The 24,991-nt window shown below is 38.2% G+C and overlaps 2 protein-coding genes across 3 annotated transcripts; both read left to right on the top strand.

Moving 5' to 3' along the window:
* The first annotated feature begins 912 nt into the window (after window positions 1-912).
* Window positions 913-11,153, top strand: LOC120513325. Of its 2 annotated transcripts, XM_039732651.1 has the most exons (3): window positions 913-1,255; window positions 1,365-1,494; window positions 7,308-11,153. In XM_039732651.1, the coding sequence occupies exon 3, from the start codon at window positions 7,359-7,361 to the stop codon at window positions 8,373-8,375; it is 1,017 nt and encodes a 338-aa protein (XP_039588585.1). In that variant the 5' UTR covers window positions 913-1,255; window positions 1,365-1,494; window positions 7,308-7,358; the 3' UTR covers window positions 8,376-11,153. The 2 variants fall into 2 exon arrangements, with proteins under 2 accessions (XP_039588585.1, XP_039588583.1); XM_039732649.1 differs by lacking the exon at window positions 1,365-1,494 and having other exon boundaries at window positions 7,308-11,152.
* A 3,954-nt stretch (window positions 11,154-15,107) lies between these two features.
* Window positions 15,108-21,000, top strand: GPER1 (G protein-coupled estrogen receptor 1). The gene is made up of 3 exons (XM_039732500.1): window positions 15,108-15,244; window positions 15,799-15,934; window positions 17,272-21,000. Exon 3 carries the CDS (start codon window positions 17,703-17,705, stop codon window positions 18,774-18,776), a length of 1,074 nt encoding a protein of 357 aa, XP_039588434.1. The 5' UTR covers window positions 15,108-15,244; window positions 15,799-15,934; window positions 17,272-17,702; the 3' UTR covers window positions 18,777-21,000.
* The last annotated feature ends 3,991 nt before the right edge of the window (window positions 21,001-24,991 follow it).

Raw genomic sequence — 24,991 nt, 5'->3', positions numbered from 1 at the left:
ACCTTCAACCTGAAAACTGAAATGTTTCTGAGCTACTGCTGCAACCCAAGACCCTCCATCCAGTCTACCTCTAATCTCAAGGATGTATTTGGAGCAGTAGTGCTAAACTTCAGATGAAAATGTAGAGTAAGTACTAAAATATGTTCTCCAGGTAACCCACAGGTAACTCTGATTTTGAAATTTAGACTGATACAATTTGTCTCATTTCACTTCTTTGAAGTGTTTTGGCAGTTTCCATGTGTTTTTCAGCGAGCCTTGTTGAAGTGCAACAAGTGGGAAGCTAAGAAAACAGAGTGCTGATACAGTGGCCACAAACTACCCTCTCAACCCACAAAAGCCACTGCAGGTTACTGAAAGGTTACAAGAGAAATGCCCTTCCCCATGAGCTGGTACAGGAAAACGTGATGGTACTGATACATCCCAGCCAGACGGGCTGCACTAAAAAAAAACATGAGCCAACCCTTCCTTGCTTATTTATATCTGAGGTTTTAAGAACACTATTCATCAACACAGTCACTGACTGATGCTGAGCCAGACCCAAAACATCCTTCATACTCCAAGTCTCGTCTTTTAACACCTCATGGTCATTGCAGAGCCTCTGGAAAAATAATTTATTGCATGTACACAGTAACAGGAATATTCCAAAAGCCAGGACCCTTGGAAAAATAGAAATACACCTATTTTTAAGCAGGGATCTTAATGGTTTGACATGCCCTGCTTTGTGTGGTGCTTTTGTTGTATTAAGCAAAGGGCGTGGTGTGGTATTTATTCCACAGGCTTTTCCTTTTCTAGACCTCTAGCACTTCACACAGCGCACTGGGAAAAAATGCAACTGCAAAGGCTGGCCAGTGAGCGTAGGATTACTTCATGAACAGGAAAAAAAAATCCACTGGATGGCCTCGCACACTTAGAAATGGCAGGGACAAACACTACTTTTCTGTTCTAAAATATCTAATTGCAGAGGAGAATCTGAACTTTAAAGTCACATGATGATGAAACCATAGGTTTGCTAAACATGCAACGTGTATGGTTTGAATGACTTCAGCTAAGTTCCTGTTTCCCCTACAGAACTGCATGTTTTTCAGTCAGCAAGCGCCTGGATTCTTCACCGTGATGTACAGCAGCTGAAGAAGTTATTGCAATACACACACAGAAACAGAAAGGGCTATAAGCTCCAAACAATAATTGTATTTCATCTGCCATTTCTCAGTGGAAGGCTCAGCCTGTTGTTTCTGTGGAACAATTCCTTGAAAAGGTAAGTGCATTATATTACTTTGAATATGCAATGTTTTATTCAAGAGGCTCAAACAGCAAAGCTAAGGTTGTTAGCTTTAAATTAAAAGTTTTTAATTTTCCCTTTTTAGCAACATTTGAACTACACAAAGTAAAATACTGTATCTGGGAAAGGTCCTCAGAAAGCAGAAATGTATAATGAAGCTGACATTTGTGATAAAGCTGGGCATTAAGTAGAGAAAATGTGAAGACTGTTTTCCAGTAAGTACTTCACTGCCGTTGAACCAATGGGAGGTGGATGATGAAATACTGTTCAGTGGTGTGGACAAGCGACTCCAACCACTGCCTAAAACCAATCTTCTAAAGGATGGGCATTGTCAGACAATCGTAACCCACTACAGGCATTGCACAGGACAGGAAACAGTTCGAGGATTATGTTTAAGTCACTGTTAGCTCCTTTATATTCTAGAAAAGTAAAAACAAAAGCTTTCGGTTTCTCAGGAACTGCTACTTTTCCACAAGGGTAGGATTTCTTAAGTCTTTACGACTTCAAATACTTGCCCAAGAGCAGGAATTGAGCTCTTACAAGAAAGATGAACACAGTATTTCACATTTTAGTCTCACATACTGTTAGCTGCCCCCCATCTTTTAACTTGGCAGACACAGTGTGAACAGAAAGGACATCTTCTCTCCCCAGATCACGTGCTATCTCAAGTCACTGCAGGACATCCCTACCAACAGCAGAGTTTCACAAGCAATGTTATGTGTATTTCTTTGTGACTGGAGCAGAGAATATTTTTCTTCTAAAGGCTGGTGACAGAGTGCAGAAAGACTGCCCTACCAAACCTTTTACAGAGGAAGAGTTCTGGCTGCCAGGGAGAAACTCCCCTGGTTTAGGAGCTCTGCCTTCTAGACTTTAAATAAACACAAGTCTCCTTGAAACCTCCCCTTCTGCAAAAGTTGAACATTAAAGTGGGGATGGGGAACCCAAACCTAACGGAATCTTAGGGACTAGAGGAAAGCAATGTAAGTCCTTTTACAGCTTGCTATTTTTAAACTGCTTTTTGAACACTGTGCTCACTGTGTTGGAAGTGAAGAGGAATGTATTCACTGAGCTTCAGAAAGTGAAAATCAAACGTATTTACTTTAACTGCTGAATTATAGGGAGGAAACAGGGATAGAAAGAGGGAAAAAAACACAAGAAAAAAGTGAGGCCACATGAAATTAAGGAGGGATGTGTGACGTGACTGATGGCAAATTAAAGTAAGGGGGACCTGAGATAAAGGGACAAAATACTGGAGCATGACAACACAAAGATAAACCAAGCAGCATATTGCAAATTTCCCTCAGTAACTAATCATAAAACAAACAGAAATAGACCCGGCTTCTGCCATAGTTACCGTGACTAAATGGAAATAAAAAAGTCAGTTTATGTCATAGTATGTTGTAAGAGAAAAAAACATAATTCAGGTCTTGAGGTGTTTGCACTGTAAGCTGACAGATTCCACTGAAGGAGTGGAGGACTTGTCTGCTGTTGTCACCCCCTCCACCCACACCACAGCAGAACATAAACATGACGTGCATTTTGGGGAAAAAAAAAAAAAAAAAAGAATGTCCCTGCAGTAAATCCAAGAACCAGACAAGAACTGAGGGAATATGAGATCTTTTCACAGCAGAGGAAAATTACAATAAATTCCCCATATTTTTTTAATTATGAAAACTCTATGTATTTTGAAAAATAAAGATGTGGCCAGACATATGAATATTCTGAAATAAAACATCATGTGAGAAATAAACCACGCTTTGCTGCTCCCATGCAACACATATTTTTATTTAAAATTAAATTAAATTAGTACTACCAATAATCTGAAAAAATTCACAAACATTAATACTACTACAGCAGTAGTGAGCTCCTTCATCCCACTGTTATTCTAAGCATGGATTTTATGCTCTGGGAATGTTTTAAAAGTGGAAAAGTAATTTCTAAGAGCTGCTTTACATGACAGATGAGCACCTCACAGTCACAGGAATCTCTAAAGCTACTCAGAGTGATGTAAACAAACAAACAACCAACCAAAAAAAACCAAAACAAAAAACACCAAAAAAACAGAGAGGTTGTGCCATCAAAACAAAAACCACCAAAAAACCAGAGAGGTTGTGCCATCTGGGACTATTGCAAACCCATCAGCTGCAGGGGCTGCAGGGGAGTCAGGCTGTTCTGGTGGGGCCCAATTTATAACCCCAGCTGGAAAACCCTGATGCAACCACTTCATGAGGTGGTGAACAATGCATCTTGTAAAGTGCTGTGTACCGTCAAATTTCACTGAAATCATTATGAAGAGACAAAATATTAAAAAGAAAAAAAAATCAGGTTGTCAGGAAGTCAGAAATGTACAGGTGGGGGTGACCCTTTCAGAGGGAATGCACGTGTGTTTCAGACTGTAGGAAAACTGGCCATGTGTGCTTGTACCCCCTGCACAGGAGCCTTTCCAACCACAACCTGAGCTCCAAATTGCCATTTGCTCTTTTTAATAGTGAGATACCTGAACCAAATATGAAAAGAGTCCCTGACATTATCACTGTGATTATTTTACGCTTCTAGGAATAATTTAAGGGGAAAGCTAATAACTACGGCATTGACTTTAATCTTATTTGCCAAACTAAAAATATTTCAGAATTGGCTACAAACTGCTAGGAGATATTTCTTCTTCTGTAATAAACACTTTATTGAATTAAAAAAAAAGATTTATACTCACACTGACTAGCCAAAGCAAAGCTGCAAACAGCTTGTTCTTTTAGCAAAATTTTGTTTGTGTGGGAATCCCAAGGTGTTCCCTTTAAAACAGGCCACCTAAAAATTTTTCCTTAGCTCAGAATTCTGATACTTAACACCGATTGTAATTATAAATATTTAGTTGCACTATTTCCCCAAAGTGAGCATGTTAATTCTAGGCTGAAAAGATTCCTTTTGTTCAATTTAAACCCTTCCTCAGATGAGGTAATTTAAAAGACATACACTTATGTGAGGATAATAATATTTAGATGGAGAGGAAGCATCAATTTTAGTTATTTAACAATAATGTGTGTGTCTGTGGTTGCAACTGAAACTGTTTCAGGCATCCATCCTGACACCAAATGAGAGCAAAACATCCTTAGCCTCTGTTTAACACTACTGGGCTGCCAGTAACACACCACAGTGTGCAAGCAGGTGGGGACAGGAAGAGAAACCGAGATGCTGCACTTGCTTGCTCAGTAAGCTGCAGTTACTGGAACATGCTGCATTAAGCCTTACTTTGTTTTAAATGCCCAAAGATTATTTAAATAAAATTAAAAATACATTGCTATGGTCATAATTGAACCCAGCATCAGTACCAAGGCCAGGTCCTGAGCAAATTTATTCAAGTTTTGGTATCTTTTTTTCGCCCCTGTAATTTGATATAAGGCCACATGATTTCCTGTGAAACCCCAAACTATGCCCTTTGTTTCCCTTGCAATGATGTTACCAGAAAAGCTGAATGTTGCTAAATCATGCTGAGGTTCTCTGCAAGGACAGTGAGCACAGCTAGGTGGCCCATAGAAGTTGTTGAGAAGATAATGGAGATGTTCACAGCACCAGAACTGAATTCAGCCCTGCAAAAGGAATTTACAGGTAGCACTGGAGGTTCTGGTGGAACAGCTCTAAACGTAAATATTTCCTAACTTTGAATCTATACTGTGGGGTGAAAACACTTTCTCAGATGCTCAAGTGGTCACAATCCTTCAGCGTAAATATTTCCTAACCTTGAATCTATAGTGTGGGATGATAACAGACTTTCTCAGATGCTCAAGTGGTCACAATCCTTGACCAGATTAAGCTTCAAATCTCCCTCCTAACAAAAGATCAAAATTTGAATTAGAGTTTCCTTCATCCTTGAGACTCCTCCCAAGTATTTAAGAAGAAATGACTTGCAGAAGTTGAAGTTTCACACACAAGAATTGCTCATATCTAATAATCTATTTGTAAGCTTCAAAACTATATTGACTCTTAACTTGCTTCAGAGACTTCTGCCTGTTTTGCCCATCATTTCTTTCCTACAAGGTGCACCCCAGCTCAGAGGCTGGCACAGAGTCTGACCAGCCAACCTTGCCTCTGCAAGACCACCTGTAACACAAAACATCTTCCCTGGGTGTGTTAGTCCTTCCCACAGTGGAATCTCCCAGAAAATAACCTTTTCTACAAAAGAAGAAATTCTGTCTTTAAAAAGGGACAAAGAACACTGCTGAATCAAAACATAACTCCACGCTTTTCTATAAATGAAATTATAATTATATAAGATTACATACACATTTAATCAAAGCCACTTTGATAAGTCAACTTTTCTAATTAAAACCAGTATTAGAATTCCAATTTTGAGGAGAGATTAGAAACATCAGAAATGTGAAGTAGTGTCAGAGGTAACAACCGTAAATTAACTGTCAAACAGTATTAAGACACTGATTTATCTATAATGAGCACTGCTTAAAAACATTAATGCATCTCTATGAATTTTTACCAATTTAACATTACTTTCATTTTAAGAGTTAACATCACTAAAACCCCCTTATGGAAAAGGCATTATGTACAACTAAGTATGCAATTCCTTGCCACTGTGACTTATAAAAACTTCTGTAGGGAGAACTCCATGGTCCTGTCTTTGCCTGCTTGTTCAGAAGAGCTTTAGGTAAAACAGAACAAACTAAAACCACCAAAGTCTAACACAAAATTGCAATCTTTGCGAATAAAAAAAGATTTTTTTCCCCAAAGAACACTCTACACTGTAAAAATGCCTATTTGTTTAACTTTCTCCAGGAGCTGAGGAACATCTTTAATCAGACGTTCCAAATTAATTAGGAATAGTGGGTTCATTATCTCATGTTTAAATATATTTAATCTTTGCAATTAAAGAAGGTATGTTATTTTCTGCATCAATCAGTACAAGGTGCACAGAAATTTCCTCTTAGAAGTTGAGCTAATTATGCTTTTAGGTGGTCTGGAAAATGCATATATCCATATCCATTACAGTTTTTCACAAGTACATACTATGTTCTCATAAAAGCTTTTTGGCTTAAAAGAAAAGGAGCCTCCAAGCATTTATACAGTAACAAAATCATTGTATCAACATATCACAGAGTCATTACAGCTAACAGCCTAACTATATTACTCTCAAAATTCCGTATTTCCACGAATTTATAATGCAGCTGTAATAAATGGTCCTTGCTAAAACTTCATCAACAGGTTTATAATGCACCAGTAATCGTTTTCTCAAAGTTGAGCATGCAGAAAAGCATTATTTTTTGCTGTTTTATGCAACAGCTACATCTAAGAAATGACAGCGTTATTAATGTATTGGTATATTAATGTTTTGGTATAAAAGCAGTTTGTTCATAACAGTTCTTAAACATTCTCATTAATTTTATACGGGCTCCTCAGCACAGACTGCAGCTTTGAAAAGCTTTTTTTCAGAACAGAGAGGAAGCAAAACTAAAACAAAGAAAGGAATGTGGCTCATGCCTCATATTGTGATTATCTTTGCATTTTCCTCAGTGTGTGGTGTAAGACTGCAGCTGGGTTCAAATGATACAAAATTCCCACCCTTGCGACAGCACAGTGGAGCTTTTTGTGGCTGGAGCTGCTGCCCACACACTGGATTGCCCTGCAAAACGCCTTGGCCTTTTTTGGCCAGATGGGGAGGAAAAGCAGCTCCACCTAAACAGAGCCAGCTCCTCCTCACCCGCTGAACAGCCAATATTCCACATATTCCACGGGCAACATGAGCGTGCTGGATCCTGGCTGTCCACAAAGCTGAGCTGCATCAAGTGAGGGAGAGAAAGGAGTGGTAAGAGCAGAAACCACATCAAAAATAAAAAGGCAGATTTCTCTGGTTAAAAATAATTTCAATCTAACTTGGTAATAACACAGCAGTGTAAAATCCACCAAGAGATTGCTGCATTTATTCTGAACAAATGGTTCATATGCCTGACTGCACATAATATATTCAATGCAAAAACAGGCATTAAAGCTGTACTTTAAAACTTGTTTCACCTTCCTTTTCCAGTTCCGTTTCAAACATCATTGAACAGGAAATAAGCAGAGTGTGGAAAGAAGGATGACTTCTCACAACATGACGTGGATCAGCTACCCAAGCAAGAGCCAGCCTTTCGTTTCCCCAGAAGAAATCGAAGCTGTCATAGCTTCTCAAAACATTATATCCAGATTTATGCACTGTTACATTGCCTTTTTTGTACCCACAGGATTAATAGCTGGTATATGTATTTTGATCATTTTCATAAAGAATCGTTTGCAGAACAAAAGTGCAAGCTTGGACTTACTTCTTCTACACTTCACCATCAGCAACATCATAATGATTTTCTTTTCCTTTACTGTCATCACTAGACCTGACTATTTAACAGCAACCCACCTTGCCTGTAGCGTACTGTCATTTTTTTTCAACTTTGGTTATTTCAATTCTCAGTATGTTTTCATTTTGACACTTCTCACGCTATTACTGGAGAGATTTCCACCACGGACTGCTCTCTGCAAAGCCACCCAAAGACCCATCCTGTGTGTTGGGCTTGTACTCACATGCAGCTTCTGCTTGTCCCTGACGGAGGCAGTGCTGGTTGGCACTGATAATTACCACCTGGAAGCACACTGCCAGTTGGACCCATTATTTGCATGGCCCGAATATGAGATTGTTAAATTCACCTTTGGGTTTGGAATCCCGTCATTACTCCAGACCCTCTGTTTTACTGTGCTGTGGGCTAAAGAAGCACCTGCTGGAGCTCCAGCCTTGCAGCAGCACGTGCGCGCCTACGCCGCCGTATACGTGATCAGCGCGACGATGTTCATCTGCCGCCTCTTTTACAACGTCATGATTCTCTTCAGGACAGCACTGAAACTGCAGAGGAGCATTGGAACGGCAAAGAACGAGCTTGTGATGAACACTGCAGAAATAGTGTTGTTCTGTGAGAGCTGTGCTAGCTTGGTTGTTATACTTTGTATTCATAAACCGTGCAAGGATGAAGTACTTCAAGTCATACAGAGGTGCCGAAGGAGAACCAGTGCCAACAATCACCTTGAAATACCAGAAACAGCCCCGACCCATCACAGGGGGTCTCAGTAATACTTGCTCTTCTAAACAACTGTCAATCCACTTTGCTTTTTAGCTTGTGGGTTTTGGTTTGGTTTTTTACTTCTTTAAAAAAGGGCAATTGTTCCTTCTTTAGAACCCACATTTGGCCTATCTTACAGCTAGCAGTACTGGAAGAAAAAAGATGGTCAGTTCTAGTACTTACACTGAAATCTGTAAGAAAACTTCCAGGGTCTAGGCCTGTTTGGGTTTTTTTTTTCACATATACATATATATTTAAATAATCTATTTTTCTGCAAGCCATTGCTTCAAAGTCAGGTAGAAAGATGAGTACCTTTGCCATAGAACTGTGCTTCTGCAATAATATCAATGCCCTAGCAGAGCTGCAAACAAAAATGTGGCAGGAAGCAACTTTGAACAAAGGTCAAAATTTGTAGTCAGAGCATTTTCTCAGGTGTACTTCCTCCTTTGACTTCTTACCCTTCAAACTACTTATTTCTATAACACTGGTATATAACTGGTATATATAATTCTAGTGGCATCAGCAGTGAGGTTTTTGTCTGAATTCCTGTGCCAAAAAAAAAAAGAAAGAAATCAAATTAATGGTAACACAGGTCCATAAAGGAAAGCTTTGGGTCCTTTGTGAGGCACTGAACTGGAAAGATCAATAGGATGGCTAATTAAAACTTTGTGCAAGAATGAAAGCTTTTTGTTAATGTACTCTCAGCTTCTACTTTGCATTTAGACTCACAGCAACAATTGATTTAAGCCATTCCTGATGAGTTCATTCAGAAGCACGAAGGCATTGGAAGAGCCACATTTTCAGTAATACACTAACTGAAAAACAGAGAAAAGCCAGACCAGAACAGTAGAATTGAGGTGTATTTTTAAGAAGGCAAACAAAACCCAAGCCCCAGTTCCTAAATGGAATCAAGGCTCTGCTAGAGACAAGCATTGTACATTTAAATGAGAATTGAAGGGTAAATGGTGCAAAAAGAGCAAAAAATCTGAATTAGAATAAAACAGCTGTGGTGCAGGACTTTGGATGAAGCCCTGCAGGATCAGTAGCTGATGCAGGCTGAGATGTAGGTGCAAAGCTGTAAATGCTTGCTTTGAGCACACTATTACTGCCACCAAATCTGGCCAGGAGCCACCTTAGGCATTTGGCTTTGGCTTCATCTTCTCTTACAAAGGTTGAGAGAATGGAAACAGGAAAAGCAGAGAATTGTACTAAAATTTGGATAATGACGTAGACTCAGATGGCAAAGTTACAAAAACACAGCACTGTAATGAGAAAGTAACTTCAATAGTTCTGAGAGAAAGTTATTTTGATGCTTAAATCTGTGCCTTTGTATGAAACCCAGGTGCTAATGGAACTGAGAGGGGGTTTTTGCAGTTATATCCTTTGAAAGATCTTCCTGATGGGGTCTTCCAGATTTGTGGGGAGCTGGTGTAAATCAGCACGAGCTGCCTAAGAGGGAACAGCAGGAACTGACTGATCAAGATGAACATCTTCCACAAGCCAAGGGCTTCCAAGAAATGGAAGAACAATAATCATGCAGAATACAGATCAAGTATCTAGAGATATGGATCTAGACTTGGACATCCAAATCCTGACAGGCATGGACCATGACTGTATCACATGCAAATAAAGGGCAATATATAATCTCACTATGACTGTAAGGACCAACATTTCCACAAGCTGGTAAGATGTCTGCATTACATTGTGTCAGCTTGTTCCCCTGTTCAATTTTGTTCTGCTGCCAGCACGAACAGATGGATAATTAAAGAACTCTACATATAAACAGATCATTATAGAACATGGTCAGAAAGGAAGTAAGCAGATAAGAATCATCTCTTTGAACACAAGAGCCAATTTCATACTTGTGAAAGGAATTCTCAGATGGCATCAGAGGTTTTGTTTTGCACCTGAGAAGAGGGAGATTAAACAACACAGACCAAAGATCAGTCTTGCAGAAAGAAGTCTGAAGAGACGAGTTGTTGGGAGCTGTACATCAGTGAAAAAGCTGACAGACTGAGTGAAAGAATACGTCAGAAGATGCAAGCTGTTTATCCCAGCTCAGAAAGTCAGAGTTTCAGCTGCACTGTGGATGAGGATGATATTTTGTAGTATAGGAATTATGTGCAAATGATTCTACTTTATTTACAGCTTCCATACATTTTATATTTAAGGATAAAAGAATAAATATTGTGCTGTTTCTGAGTTACTTTGAAAGGTGCCTAAAAGAAAATAGAGTCAGTAAAAGTTAGCTGGGTCCTGGAAAGTGATGTGAGTGAATGCCAGTAACACACCTGTGAGGAGCCACGGGGTTGAGCAGGGCACAAACGTGCTTCATGATACTCTCAGCAGGGTACACAGCTAGAGCAGGGCCATACCCAAGTGTCACACACAAAAAAACCTGTAGGGATCTACTGTCAGCTGTAGGATCAGAGAGTGAGCACACCTTGGCAGAATGAACAACTGCGTGTGAGTCTGCGAGCACTCCTGGGGAAAGCTCCTGGCTGCCATCTGTGAGATGTGAGTGTGTGTACTCTGATCTCCTCCCTGTCCATGTGGAAAAAACCTGAGTATTTTCTGGATGGCTGGTTATATTGCCATGAAGAAATCTCTCTGTACAATTAAAAGACTTTGCAACTGAATATGAGAAAACAAAGGTAAACAGAAGGGAAAAGGTTGAAAAATGCAAAACAGTAACTCAAATAGTTATGAATATAAATGTTAGCCATAGAGAAATGTTTCCATAGAATTATTCTTGATAAAGTCAGAGCTTACATTAAAGTTTAGAGCAATGAACATGTGGTTCTAGAGAAAATCTACTTGCATCCAGCTAGAATATGAAAGCAAACACCCCTATGTGCAACAGGGAAGGAACACAAGCAGTTTCCCAAAATCCTTCTAATACAGTCTGATATGAGGGAGAGAAGAGTAGCTTTAGCTAAGTTTAGAAGCAATATTTTTTAAATAATTAATAATCCAAAGAATATTTTTAAGAACAAAATAAAATCTCCCTGCTCTGAGATTTTTTGCTCTTATGCAAGCAGCAGCTCGGTTGAACCCTCACTTCTCCCAGGCTTCACCCAGTTTTGAACAGAATGTTCCAGAAGAAATACAGCATATATTTTTATAGGCAGGCTGTCAAAATTAACTGAAGGGATATACTAGAAAGTTCAAAGGAGAATAGAGAGAGAGAAGTTCTCAAAATTTTACTTCTGTCTTGGTAATATTTGTATCTTTCCACGACTTTGGTCTTCATTTGAAAAAAAACACTTTGTTCAGTAGACGAAGAGAAATGATCAGGCTGAAATTAAAGCTTGAATTTCTGAGTTGGTAACATGTTTTGGGAAAGAAGTCAGGACTCATCATTACTGAACCAGCTGGCTCAAACTTGATCTGGTCCCATTGCAAACAACATTTGAGCTAGAGACTGGATGTGCACACTTGAATCACAACTCGAGCTGCTACATCCCTACACGTATTTCTAAGCCTGCCCTTAGTTACATTCTAATATTAAACTTACACACACTGAAATAGATGAATACACTGAAAAAACTGAACACACCAGTATTATTTATCTTGATTTTGAGGCAGCCACAGAAGATTTGGGGCATGGTGAAAACTCAAGCAATTCAGCCAAAGTAAGTACTCTGTATAATGTGTCCACCATATATGTTGCACAACAAATAAATTCACTAATGGATAGAATGAAAGAATACATTTCACTTCCATGGTACAAAGTGTCCAGCAAAGGACTGCCAGACTCAGCCACTAAAATAAAAATCATTGATGTTTTGAAAAAATCTTTTAAAATAGCATTTGAATAGAGCCTGAAGTCCTATGATGGGGCTTTGAGCACTCTGGTTTAGTGGAAGGTGCCCCTGCTCATGGCAGAGGGCTTGGATCTAGATCTTTAAGATCCCTTCCAACCCAAACCACTCTAGGATTCTGTGATCTTTCACAGACAACATTTTGTGGCTCCATTTAGTGGAATTTTTAGATTATCCCTTAAGAGTTTTGCAATATATGCTTTAAGAAAAAAATAAAAATATTTTACCAGAATAGTTTGAATGGGTTTGAATGGGTGTTGTCCCTGCAAAAGGAAAAGGCCGAACTTTTAAAAATTATTTTTAGTAAGAAAAATGCATTCTCAGAATTACTGGCAACTGGAAAGCCTAAATACACAAAATACACTCCACCCAAGGTTTTCTGGAGGCACAGAAACAATTAATGCCAGCTCAAACAAAGTTCGATTATTTGCAAGAACAATTATTTGCTACTGAGGCTGGACAGGATAAAGTGTGAGGGTGCTCTAGAGCAGGGTAATGGATGCTGATTTCATTCCATGGTTGAAAAAGGTGCGAGAGGATTTGGACCTCAGTCTATCTGGAAAACCTCATGAACAGTACCACAGCACCTGTATTTCCTCTAGAGATAGTTCCAGAAGAGATTCTCTCCTGGAGAATCACAAATTTTATTTCTTCTGCAAATGGTTATATTACAATGTTAGCATTCCAATACAATTTTAATTTATGCTTCCATCCCCCTCCATGCAATACAGTGCCTTACATTTTTTTTCAGCTTTCTATACCCTTGCCCTGATCTAATTTCTCCAGGACTCAACAGCTTCATACACAAAACACTTCCACACTTCTGACAGAATCCAAGAGTCTCTTACATCTTAGAGGGCTTATCCAGCTGGAGAGGCTGCCACAGAGTGCTGGCACAAGAGCTGTGCTGCATCAGAGCTCTCAACAGTGCTCTCTCCCATACTCACACCTCCCACTTTCTTTCTCCTCAGCTGCCACCTTTTAGCAGCACAATAGCAGGCACATATGTTGAAGTCTGCTAAATTACACAGAATATCCTCTATTATACCCCAGATTCAGCCTCTTGGTACTGAAGTACATCACAACTCTTGCTCTGAAGTACATCACCTCTTGCACTGAAGTACATCACAACTGCACCAGTGCTTCTGAAAGTCTCTCTGGTGTTAGACATTTTACTGAGATATTTACAGAGCTTTACATATTGATTGCTCCCTAAAAACAAACCAGGAATATTCCAAATGCTGAATAACTGAGGTCTGACATTATACAAATGCAACTGCACCAGTTGCCTTCACAGATTTTCTCAGCAACAATCACAGGAAGGTAAAACAGGTGGAGCTTAAGACTCAACACTGTCACAACTGTGACCATGGATCATTAAGGCAGTCACTGTAAAGTCCTGTGGAATACTGACAGGGAAAGAGCAAAAGTACAATGTTCAGCAGATGCTAAAATTACTTTGAAGTATTTTATGGAATATGGAAATGACAAACAAGGAGATTAAGGTAGATTAATCAGTAACAATAATTTGACTGCATAAACAGGGGCCTGAAAATGCTGTGATCTGTTTTAGGAAACAGGATTCAGAGGATTTGCACGACATCTCATAATATATTCAGATAAATACAGAACCCATTAATTAAAATATAATAATATACACAAGTACTATAATACTGAATATGACCTCTTATGCGTCACAGTTCTTCTAGCACAGAAAACAGCTACTTCATGGGTCGTTTAAAAGAGAATTTCCTCACAACTCTGGAAGTATGGCAAAGTGACATATTTCTTACCGTGAATTCAAACAAGAAAATTACCATTCAGAATTATACACTTTAATAGTAAATCAGCTGATATTCACAGCTAGACAAACAAGGACAGACAGACCAGCTGATTATCAAATCCACGCCCCCATAATAACAAACAACTGACACCCAGAAGTGAACGTTACACATGAGGAAAAGTACAAAATCCTTCAGGCCCTTGCAAGATCAGTGGAAGCTCTGAAGGACAGAATTAAGTACAGCAAAACCACATGATCAACAATTAACAATAAAGACTCTTTTTAATCCTGTTCTTTTATGACAGCAAAAAATTAAGTCTTTCAAAGCTGGTATCACAAGATTTTTCTAACATTTACAATATTCCAGTCCTACAATGCAATCATATTTGTACACGTCTCAAAGCAAAACACTTTAGGCTCTGTCCTCATCGCCCTGTATTAAACCACTCCATTCCACACACAGTGCAAATCTTCTGTTCAAAAAAAATTTACCAGCACCAATCTGCGCAAACACTCTTTTGATCTAAATAATAACTGATTCCAAAACTATTTACCAAGAGCCATCATGCAAGAACATCTTTAAAAACTTTTTAAATAACACTGCCAAAATCCTCTATTCCTAGGCACAGTGTGTAGCAGAAAAACCAGCAAATAATGTATTTGCCTCAGTGAAGGCAAAGGGCTTCTGCTTCCAAAGCCACTCACATAAAGAACCTCTGCTTCACAGAGAGACCCTTTGTAACCTAGAGATATTTGACCACTGTAGTTGGTGTCATACATCCATTATAATGATATGTTAATTGCTTACTCCACACTTCTGAAACTGTCACACTGTCTCCCTGAAGTCCTAAATGCTGAGATCCCATTCATCTCGTTCCAGCAGCAGCAGAATGCTGCATCCGTGTACAGCAAAGCCACTCAGGGCACTGAATGTTCAGGTGTCAGATCAACGTAACCACAAAAAGCAACTGCCACAAATAAAATATCGCTCTTTCATGAGGAAAGTTTGACTTTCTTCCCGTTCTAAGAATTCTGGCCACCAGTAGGTGGTGTTACTTGAAATGTCAACTAGGTTTCTTTACCCCCTGCGGATGAAATGCAAAACTCCACCTGCAACACTGGTGTTTCATGCAAAACTGAGGCTCCTCATTCTCTGTAGGGTAAGCTGATTTCCTCCATGTGATTTTGAGCTGAGCAATTCTAAGAAGTAAGAGAATGACAACATATACCTGAAAATTCAAATACAAGCAGGCAAAATGGAATCGACTTGAAGGTAGGAAAACTGAAATTTATCTTCTCCATTTAGCAAATGACCCTTCTCAGATGCTTGATGTCTTCAATCCAATATTTCCCTTTAGACTGCCCAGAGGCTTTTAAAAAACAACACAAATAACAGTAATAATTGCTTTATATCTATGCAAAATATGCTTCGTTGCAATCTGCAAATAAATCTCTTAATTATTGTTCAGCTGAGCTCTAGATTTGAATGAACTATAAAACTTAAAAAAACACCAGAGGCAGAAAGGAGGGTGCAATGAACATCAGGCAAAATAAAACTGACAAATACAGGAGAAAGACGTTTCAGTAGTTCTAGTAAAAAAGAAACCAGCAGAAACAGGGTTAATTCTAGCCTTATAAGGCTGTTCAGCAGCACTTCAACTGCACACAAATTAGAACAACCCTGGGAATCTATAAAGCTTGTTTTATTGCCAAGGACATGCAGCAAGATCTGCATTTTGCTCTTGTAAACTCTCCTTTATTTAATAAGTCCTAAAGCAGAACAAGACTTTTATATGATTTTTGTTTTTACTGCTGAATCATCAACAGGTGGCACCCACTGCAGCTCTGCACACCTAAAAGCAAGTTTTTACCGAGAGGAGAGTGGAAGTTGGCACATCCATTACGTGTGCACCCAGCGAGGAGCAGCCTGCAGGAAAACCAGCTCGGGAGAAATGGAATTAAGGTAAAATAAAATGTTTCACAGTACATAGTTTACCTGCAATGCTTTTAATTGCTTGGCTTTTGGCAGCCTTTCAGATGTAATTAAAATCTGACCACCTACGGACCTTTTAAAATCAATTGCTCAGGCTGTTAACTTATCTTTTATTATATTTAAATCTGTTTTACTGCCTTATTCACAAATAAAAGGCTGTTACATAAAGACAACGGTTTATGTCTGACTTCACAGCTGCTTGAAACAAACACTGAACCTTCTAATAAGTGTAACTTCATATGGACATTTTAGCATGAAGATTTATACTGTTAAAATTATTCAAAACACAGCAACAGGTACTGGCAGCTCATACCTGTTTCATTAAGAAATCGAAGCTCTGGAACCTGTATCTTTATTTAAGTATCTGTAGCTATTTCTGATGACTTGAATACATTTAAGCAAACTAAGAGCTGTATTTCTGACTAAAACTATTCTAACACTCCTATTCCACTGGTGATCCGCTCTTTTCTCCCCCCGACTGCACACTGGCAGGATTTCAGTCATTAAAATGTGGAAATATGCATTCATTTTACTAGCAAACAATTTAAAAAATATATTTTCATGTAAATAAAAATCAGTGGTTGATAGTAAGATGAAGATTAAAGCAGTTAAAAATATTTCATATTTAGCACCAAAATATCCTGGTTTATAATTTTCTTGCTGCTTTATTTGTTTGGGGTGTCTTTGTTTGGCTCTTTCTTTTTTGAAATAAACTTCTAGCAATGCTTCAAGTGCATAACATTCAACATTTAGAAGTAAACAAATCTGATAACTGGTTGTTTTCCATTGCTACCCGGAAGTCAGTGAAACATAATAAATCACAACAGAAAACAAGTTGAGTATAATAATGTTGGTGTAAATCAATATGCAACTTGTATTACCTTAATTTCTAAAATTTGCTTTTCCTTCCCACTGAAAGCAGCAGGAACCAACTGCTTTTCATCTCTGTTGCCTTCTCAGCCACAGACTCTGCTATTTATTAGTCTTACAAGCTGACAAAATAAATATGTATATATATTTAAAAATACAGTTTTCCCTTATTAGGTTAAAGTCACTCATTTGATTTCTCTGTATTTCTTCATTTTTTAATACACAACCCCTGAGGGGCACACACAATTTTAACAGACCTGCCCTCATAATGTATTTTGATCTAGAACAAATTTAAATTCTTTTTAGTGAACCTTTGCATTTATATTAGAACATGATGTTTCCCACAACCTCAGCTGTGATTTCAGTTAGCAGAAGCTAATGGCACATGGAGCAGTGCTGGAATATGAGATTAATTGTTTTCCATTTGCAAATTGCAGGTCCAAGGATGTTCATTGATTATTAAAAGAAAACAAATGGAGCTAAAATCCCACTGCCTTCCAACTTGCATGAAGGAACACTGCTGCTGAAAAGCTTTTATTAAAGAGACCCAAGTACCACCATGGTAAAAAGATTCCTACACGATCTTAAGGCATACAGGAACTGCAAATTCTCTCATTTAAAATGTATATAGTATCCTGTAAAACAAATTAAGACATTCACTATTTGTAGTATTATATTTCAGTCAGTTTTAAGTCTTATTAATCTGACTTTTAAAGCATTTTAATTTCCTATACAAAAGTCTGTGTCTTTTTCAATTCCAATCAAAAATGCTTACTAGGAATTCAGTTGAAAGCAACCAAAAATCTGATTTTTTTGGTATTGCCACCAAACTGTGAGTACTAATATATTTTCTGCAGATATTTTAACCATGGAAACTTATTCTGCCTCAGTATCACCTGTTCTATGTAACAGCACAACTTTTAACCTGAGTGGATCCCATTTGTGTAACGAAAGCATATCCTCTAGACTAGCTGATAAATCAGAACACCAACAATATGTTATTGGCCTTTTCTTATCATGTCTTTACACAATATTCCTTTTTCCTATCGGTTTTGTGGGAAACATTCTGATCCTGGTTGTCAACATTAGCTTTCGGGAAAAAATGACAATCCCAGACCTTTACTTCATAAACCTGGCAGTGGCTGATCTCATTCTAGTGGCCGATTCTCTCATTGAGGTGTTTAATCTAGACGAGAAATATTACGATATCACCATCATCTGTACCTTTATGTCTTTGTTCCTTCAGATCAACATGTATAGCAGCATTTTCTTTCTGACATGGATGAGTTTTGACAGATACCTAGCCCTGGCCAAAGTAATGAGGTCCAACCTCTTTCGCACTATGCAGCACGCTAGACTGAGCTGTGGGCTCATATGGATGGCATCCATTTCGGCAGCTCTAGTCCCATTTACAGCCGTGCACTTACAGCACACTGGAGAGGTCTATTTCTGTTTTGCAGATGTAAAAGAAATCCAGTGGCTAGAGATAACCCTGGGGTTTATTATCCCCTTTGTGATCATCGGTCTTTGTTACTCATTAATTGTTCGAGTCCTTATAAAAGCGCACAAGCACAGGAGTCTCCGGCTGCGGCGACAGAAGGCTCTGCGCATGATTTTTGTTGTTGTCCTGGTTTTCTTTATCTGCTGGCTCCCTGAAAACGTCTTCATTAGCGTCCAACTTCTCCAGAGGAAAAGCGAGCCCGTCTCTTCCAACAGCCCATCCTTCAGGCACGATTATCCTTTAACAGGACACATTGTGAACCTAGCAGCTTTTTCTAATAGCTGCTTGAACCCCTTAATTTACAGCTTTCTGGGGGAAACCTTCAGAGACAAACTGCGACTGTACATTGAACAGAAAACAAAAATGTCAACATTGCATCGCTTCTGTCAGGCTGCCTTAACGTCTGTCATTCCTGACAGTAATGAGCAATCAGAAGTCTGATTTAGTGTCATTGTATAAGACATATGACTGTGAAGTTGTGCAAATAGTGAACAAAATGCTTGCTACTAACAGAAAAAAAGTGCATTTGTGTGTGTGTATATATATATTGTATCACTCTATTGAGTATTGAAGGTTTATATTCGAAATGTTTTTATGACAAGACTTTAATGTAGAAGAATATGTTTTAGTCAGATTTATATTTAATTATGAACAAGATTATTAAAAGCTGAGCACTGAAGAAGCCTTATTTTGTATTATACATATATGACAATATAAGAGAAAATTTTATCAACTTAGGAAGACTGTAGATGTAATCTGATTATCAGAGATGATACTTTGCTGGTGTATATAAGGTACTTCCACTGAAATAATGAAGCTGCTGTAACAGTGAGGAAAAATCATTACAACATATTGATGTGGTGATGCAGAAAAAAAATTGATTTTTTTTCACCCAAACATGTTAAGATGAATGACTTTGCTTACAAGAAATACATGGTACTATCGTCACTGTATTCTAGCATGTCTTCCATGATTAAGTTTTTAATCTTAATATAATCAAGCACAGTGATGAGTTTTTGTCTCCTAAATGTAATCTACTGTTTACATCAGTACTTGATCAAAACCAAAATCATCTGTAACTATGGTGCTCATCTGAAAGAACTTCACAGAAGCAAAATGTAGTGCTTCATTCTGTCTTTTAAGGACTGACCCTGATGCTCTCTCAGAACAAACATAATTGGCCTTTTTGTCAAAAATGCCAGTGCACCAACATCGTGTACATTCACACCTGCCTTCAGATTTGAGTGCACATTGCACAAAATCTCTTCACATTCCAGAACACAATGCTGTGATTTTAAGGAAGTGTCACTTTCTGCAAAAGATATTGCGTAGATATTGCTTATGAAAGTGACAGAAACCTCCAATTTCAGGAAGGAAGACCATATGTAATGGAGAGCGTGATTAGTGATCATCAGATCTGAACTTCACGCACACCCATCCCACCTCCAGAAACCCCCAGCATTTCAAGACCGTAAGACGCATTTTAGATGCTTTGATCATTTGAAGATTAATTAGACTAAGCAAGCAAATGATAGCACCACTTACTGGAAAACAGTGTTTCTTTTCTTCTAGCAAATAATTGGGTTGTAAATCTGATTGATGTCTAGCACAGGTTACTCCTGGACTTGTTCAGAGGAAGCTATAAAGTTCCTGGAGATTAGCGTGCAAGATCATTAAAACATCACTTGCTGCATCTCTCAAGTGAATAAACTCATTTCACTTCTGTGCTTATTGACTGAAGCACCAGAACTCAGCAGAATAAGATGTTCTGTCCTATTTTCAAATGTGATATTTTAATTAATTAGCTCAATAACAGATTTTAAAGGATTTTTAAATGTAGACCTTTAAAACAATGACTAAAGCTACTAAAGCAATAAAGAAAACAGTGAAAATTATGATTCCACGCATATTTCTCATGACATATCTGGAGTTTCTTAGTGGAAGGTTTGGCCACAAAAGACTTGACCTATAAACAGAAAGGCCACAAGATGCCGATGGCTGAATTTGAAATAGATAGCTGGATATTCCTGCAGCTCCAAGAGGAAAGGCACTGTGGAGTCTGAGGCAACTGCAGATTATTTGTGAGTGATTGCTAATCACAGGCTAATGAAAAATGTGTTTAGCTCCATCCTCTCTGCAGAACGCCAAGCAGATCTTTCAAGAAAGATGCAAGCATAGCATGAGTTGCTAACAAACACTCAGTAAGTAATCTCCCACCATTGTGCTGCATCTCACACACCCCTTTTTCCTCAGTATTTTCAGCCACAATTACTCAGGTCCTGTGGACTGCCAATAAACATTAATCACACCATTAAAGATGGCTATTTCAGACAACACCCAGCTGAAGGAAGGGATAATTGTTTTAGTTCTGAGAAGACAGACCCATCATGAGCTTACAGATTTATTAGGTTTGTGCAATCCTGACGCCTGCCATCAATAAAGAATTTATTTGGGGTTGCAGGAATACACTTTCCTACTCGTAGTTGTTGCTTATTTTGTTTTTTTAGGAATAAGATCCTTTCCCCTCCTCCCAATACAGGGATCATATTTGTGATCAAGTCTATGGTAGAAGCCTCTCTGCTACCCCTGCAGAACACAAATCAACAAAGTCTTTGTGCAGAAGCTTATAATAATAAACAAACAGTAATAGCAAATGCCTGCTCATGCATCCTCCAAAGTAGTTTGTTTCTAAGTGATCTTATTCTGTAAAATACAGTGAAATCTAGGAAAGACCAGATTACTATAGCATTAAGAAAACAATATTTACGCAACCTGAAACAACCTATTGCATGTTTAAAACCAAATTACAAACCTAAAATACCTGATGAGTTCCCTACTGCTGGTATTTTGGGACAGGCTTACGAACTGTGCCTGAAATTACTAAATTTAAACATACTTCTTACTTTAAATGCAAAGCATTCTCCCAGCTGAAAAAACTGCACACTTATTCCCAAAGCTTTTTTTAAGCACTAACTCTGTACAAAGTAATATTTAGAGAAATGTCATACAACTTCCATGTGTTTATGTACACAACATGTTTTCTGCAAGCCACCATCTTGCAATAACCCTCTACTATGGCTTATTCATGGACCAAAAGGATCTCAGCTCGATGTGTCATTATTTTTTAGTTTCAAAGGACATAATCACCAGTAAATAAAACCTTTTCTAGAGTGTAAAGGAAAAAGGGAATAGGAACAAGAATTTTTATACAACTCCTTCACTTTTTATCTCTGGTCTCTCATAAATTGTTTCGTTTGTGATTTGAAGGAAAATATTCCATATGCCTTTCTAAAACACTGGACTGATGACAACTATGAGATTTAAAAACCTGTTTATCACAGTTGCTTACAATCTTTGCTGTAACAGTCTATATAAAGTTTCCAGACATGAAAAGTCTAGTATTAGGAAAAGCTCACAGAAAAGAGGAGAGCGGGAATAATCAAAAAATCCCTGAAACCATTAACTGCTTTTGAAAATAATACTTTAGCACAAGACTGCCTTGAATGCACAGGGTATAACTGAACATCTAGAAACAAAATAAATGCAAACAGCACAAACTAGCACCAATCTGGACCTAATGCAACTGAAAGCTTCCCTTAGCTGTGTAAAAAGAGATGAGAAAAAGAATTGTGTGTGACCTCTTTAAAATTTTAAGGAGATGCTGTAACTTTGCATTCTTTTGACAGTTTTGGGAGATACACTAAATACCAACTGTGCAGACACAACATCCACCCTCAAAAATGCAAAGTCTGTCAGTCTACAGATAAAGCTTGATTCATTTATGAAGAGCATTACAGGATGGGAGGGCATGTGACAGAGAATTTGAATCAATGAGTCAGGTGATCCCAGATTCTGTGCAAGGCTTTGACATAATATGGATAAGATGCAAGAAAAGTCACCTCTCCCATCAAAAACTTGAAAAAAATTAAGCACAAAGTTTTACAAGAAAATGCCTGTAAAATTTCAGACTAAGTATCTGTGTTTCAAAATTCACTGCCTGTACAGTGCAGGCTCTAATCTTTTTTCCAGCCATCAAGTTGTGTTAGAGTATTACTGAATTTTTTCCCGTGTAAGGATTTTGCTGTATTCTCTCAGCTGTTTATTAAGACTGCAAAAGGGAAAAGGTTGTCTGGACAATTTTAAATGGTTAGGATTGTCACATAAAAAATGTGTTAAAGAGTGGTTTACCGTAAGTAAAAGCATGTCAAGTTCAACCCTGATTATCATTAATTCCATTGGAACTTGTTTCTGCATAACTAAAAACAAGTGAGTGTATGAAGAAATAGATTTGAATTTTAATAGCTACTTATGAAGGTGAAGCAATGAATTAATTTGATTTTGATTTAAAACAACAAAGATAAGGTCTTGATTTGAATTTAAGGGACAGTATCTATCCTTCCCTTTCACCCTAAGTCTTACCTTACCCATTCAGATCGTCAGACAAACATTTAAAGTTTTCATCACAGAAGAGCACAGGGCCAAATCAATTGTTTATTTGTTCTTTTTTTTATGGTAAAACAGGAACAACATATGATGGGGAACAAGTCACTTTTAAGACATGCACACAGAACACCTTTCCCCTATACCCCTAAGCTCTTCTGTCAGGGAGGTTGTGGTACATGCCCTGTGCTGTGTTCCAAAGAGAGACACCAGATATGAAAATCTGAACACCCTCCAGTGATATTTATAATTTAGATGTCCTTTCTTCAACAGTGTTGTCCAAACTATTTATTCCACAGTGACTTTTATTACAATAAACTTTTAACCCTTGGGTTTGGGCTTCTTTTTGGACTGACATCACACAGCAGCATGACACAGGCAGGAGCTGTGAATAAACAGCTGCATATTGAGCCACCCAAGGTGCCAACACAGGAGCAATGCCCCCTCAGGACTGCAGACTGTGCAGATCAGCTCTACTTTCAACTCACTTTCTTACATGCTGCTTAATTTCTTTTACAGAAGTCTACTAAGTGCTACTACAAAATATAAAGATGATTGTCTGAGCCTCACACAGTCACCTATGGGTTTAGGATGGTTTGGAAACCATTCAACCCCCATGATAAAAACCATTTTCAAGTTTCCAACCTGTTTTCTCACATTGTTCAGTCTGCCACAGGTATATACAGCTATTTCAAAGTTCCAAATTAAACTACTGAGCTGTTCATTACCAAAAAGCAAAACCCTATCTCCTCAAAATAAATATTTAATGCAGCAGGGTAAGCTTTCCCAAAGCAGCAGCTTTGCTTACAAGTCCCAGTTCACTTGAACTGCAAGCAAAATCTCTGAAGAGGTTTAAGACCTTTTCAAATTGCATTCAGTGTGTTTTCTAGAAGGACTTAAAAAAAACTGGGAAGAAAAAAAGACATAGTAGAGAAACAGGAAAATTATTAGGATATTGTTAAATTATCCTTAGAATTGGAGTTAAGGCGATTTTTACAGAAAAAGCTCAGTGGCAGAATTGCCTAATAGTGCTAGAGATAGATTTGTTTTCTGCCTCAGCAGCAGAAATATTTCCTTTCCCAGGCATTCCCTCAATAGAAACAGTAATATAATGGCAAATAAGATTTTCTTCCTTTCATTCTCTCTCCATTCAGAACTACAAAAGAGAAATAGCCTGTACCTGACTACAGAAACCTTTTAACTCTTGTGCTCCAGAGTGAAGTGCACACAGCAAACTGAGAAAGAAACCAAGGAAACAGCTCACTTAAACAACTGATAATATCCCAAATATCCACCTGACAACTGAGTGTCAAGGTGGGAAGAAGACACAGACAGTGATGTGTGGGGGAACTTAATTTATAAACTAACTTGGCTTCCAAAGTCACAATAATTACTTCTGATATTACAAACTCATTCTCTAGTAGAGTGAGAAACATGACATGTTATTTCCTTATGCTAATTACAGCTGCCTGATGATGGGTGACACTGTTGGAGTGTTGTGGAATTAGAAGCCCAGCCTTGCAGGCAGAGGTGCTGATGGAGCTGACACAGAGCCCAAACATCCTTTGAGCATCCTCAGCCCAAAACAAGGGGTCCGTGAGGACCCCTGGAAAACTGCCCCGACCCTGATCTGTGCTCTTCTTGACTCCCACTGAGTGAGACTTTCTGGATCTTGGCCAGAGATTTTATTCCAAAACCCATCAGATCAGGACAGTTGGCTGCTCCTACTACAAGCTCAAACTAGATCATGACTTAATCTAGACAAATGTAAAGCAGCCAACCATAGTTTAAGCAAAGAATGGTAAATTTTATCATTTAAAAACCCCAAATTTTACAAGTTTATTAAAAAATATCTTTGGAGTACAGGCTTGAAAACCACAAAAGATAGGACTTTTGTAATAAAATAGGAAAAGCTTACCTATTACAAAGATAACTTGAAAAAAGAATTGGCCAGTAAGGAGCATAAAGGCTCCTAAATTCACAAAAAGCCAATTTCAATGACCTCTGTCTAACAGTTCTGTAACCAATTTCTTAGTTTACAAGTGGGTAAGGATGAATAACTCCCCTTTAGGATTCAGTCCATAGTGTAAAGGTGGGATGGAATGACAGTTACTAAAAGCATGTTATTTTCCACAGATACTTTAGATTTTCTCTTCTCTTTACATAACCCCTCTGCTCCTTTTTAAGCAATGCAGCTCTAAGCCCTCTGAACAGCT

The sequence above is a fragment of the Passer montanus genome, unplaced genomic scaffold, assembly GCF_014805655.1.
Source record: "Passer montanus isolate IOZ18808 unplaced genomic scaffold, ASM1480565v1 scaffold8, whole genome shotgun sequence".
NCBI classification, from domain to species: Eukaryota; Metazoa; Chordata; class Aves; order Passeriformes; family Passeridae; genus Passer; species Passer montanus.
The sequence above is the reverse complement of the archived record's forward strand: the minus strand, read 5'-3'. Positions and strand labels throughout refer to the sequence as shown.

What these genes read in the sequence shown, in the direction of transcription:
- LOC120513325 (XM_039732651.1), top strand. Translation starts at nt 7,359, where the DNA reads ATGACTTCTCACAACATGACGTGGATCAGCTACCCAAGCAAGAGCCAG.
- GPER1 (XM_039732500.1), top strand. Translation starts at nt 17,703, where the DNA reads ATGGAAACTTATTCTGCCTCAGTATCACCTGTTCTATGTAACAGCACA.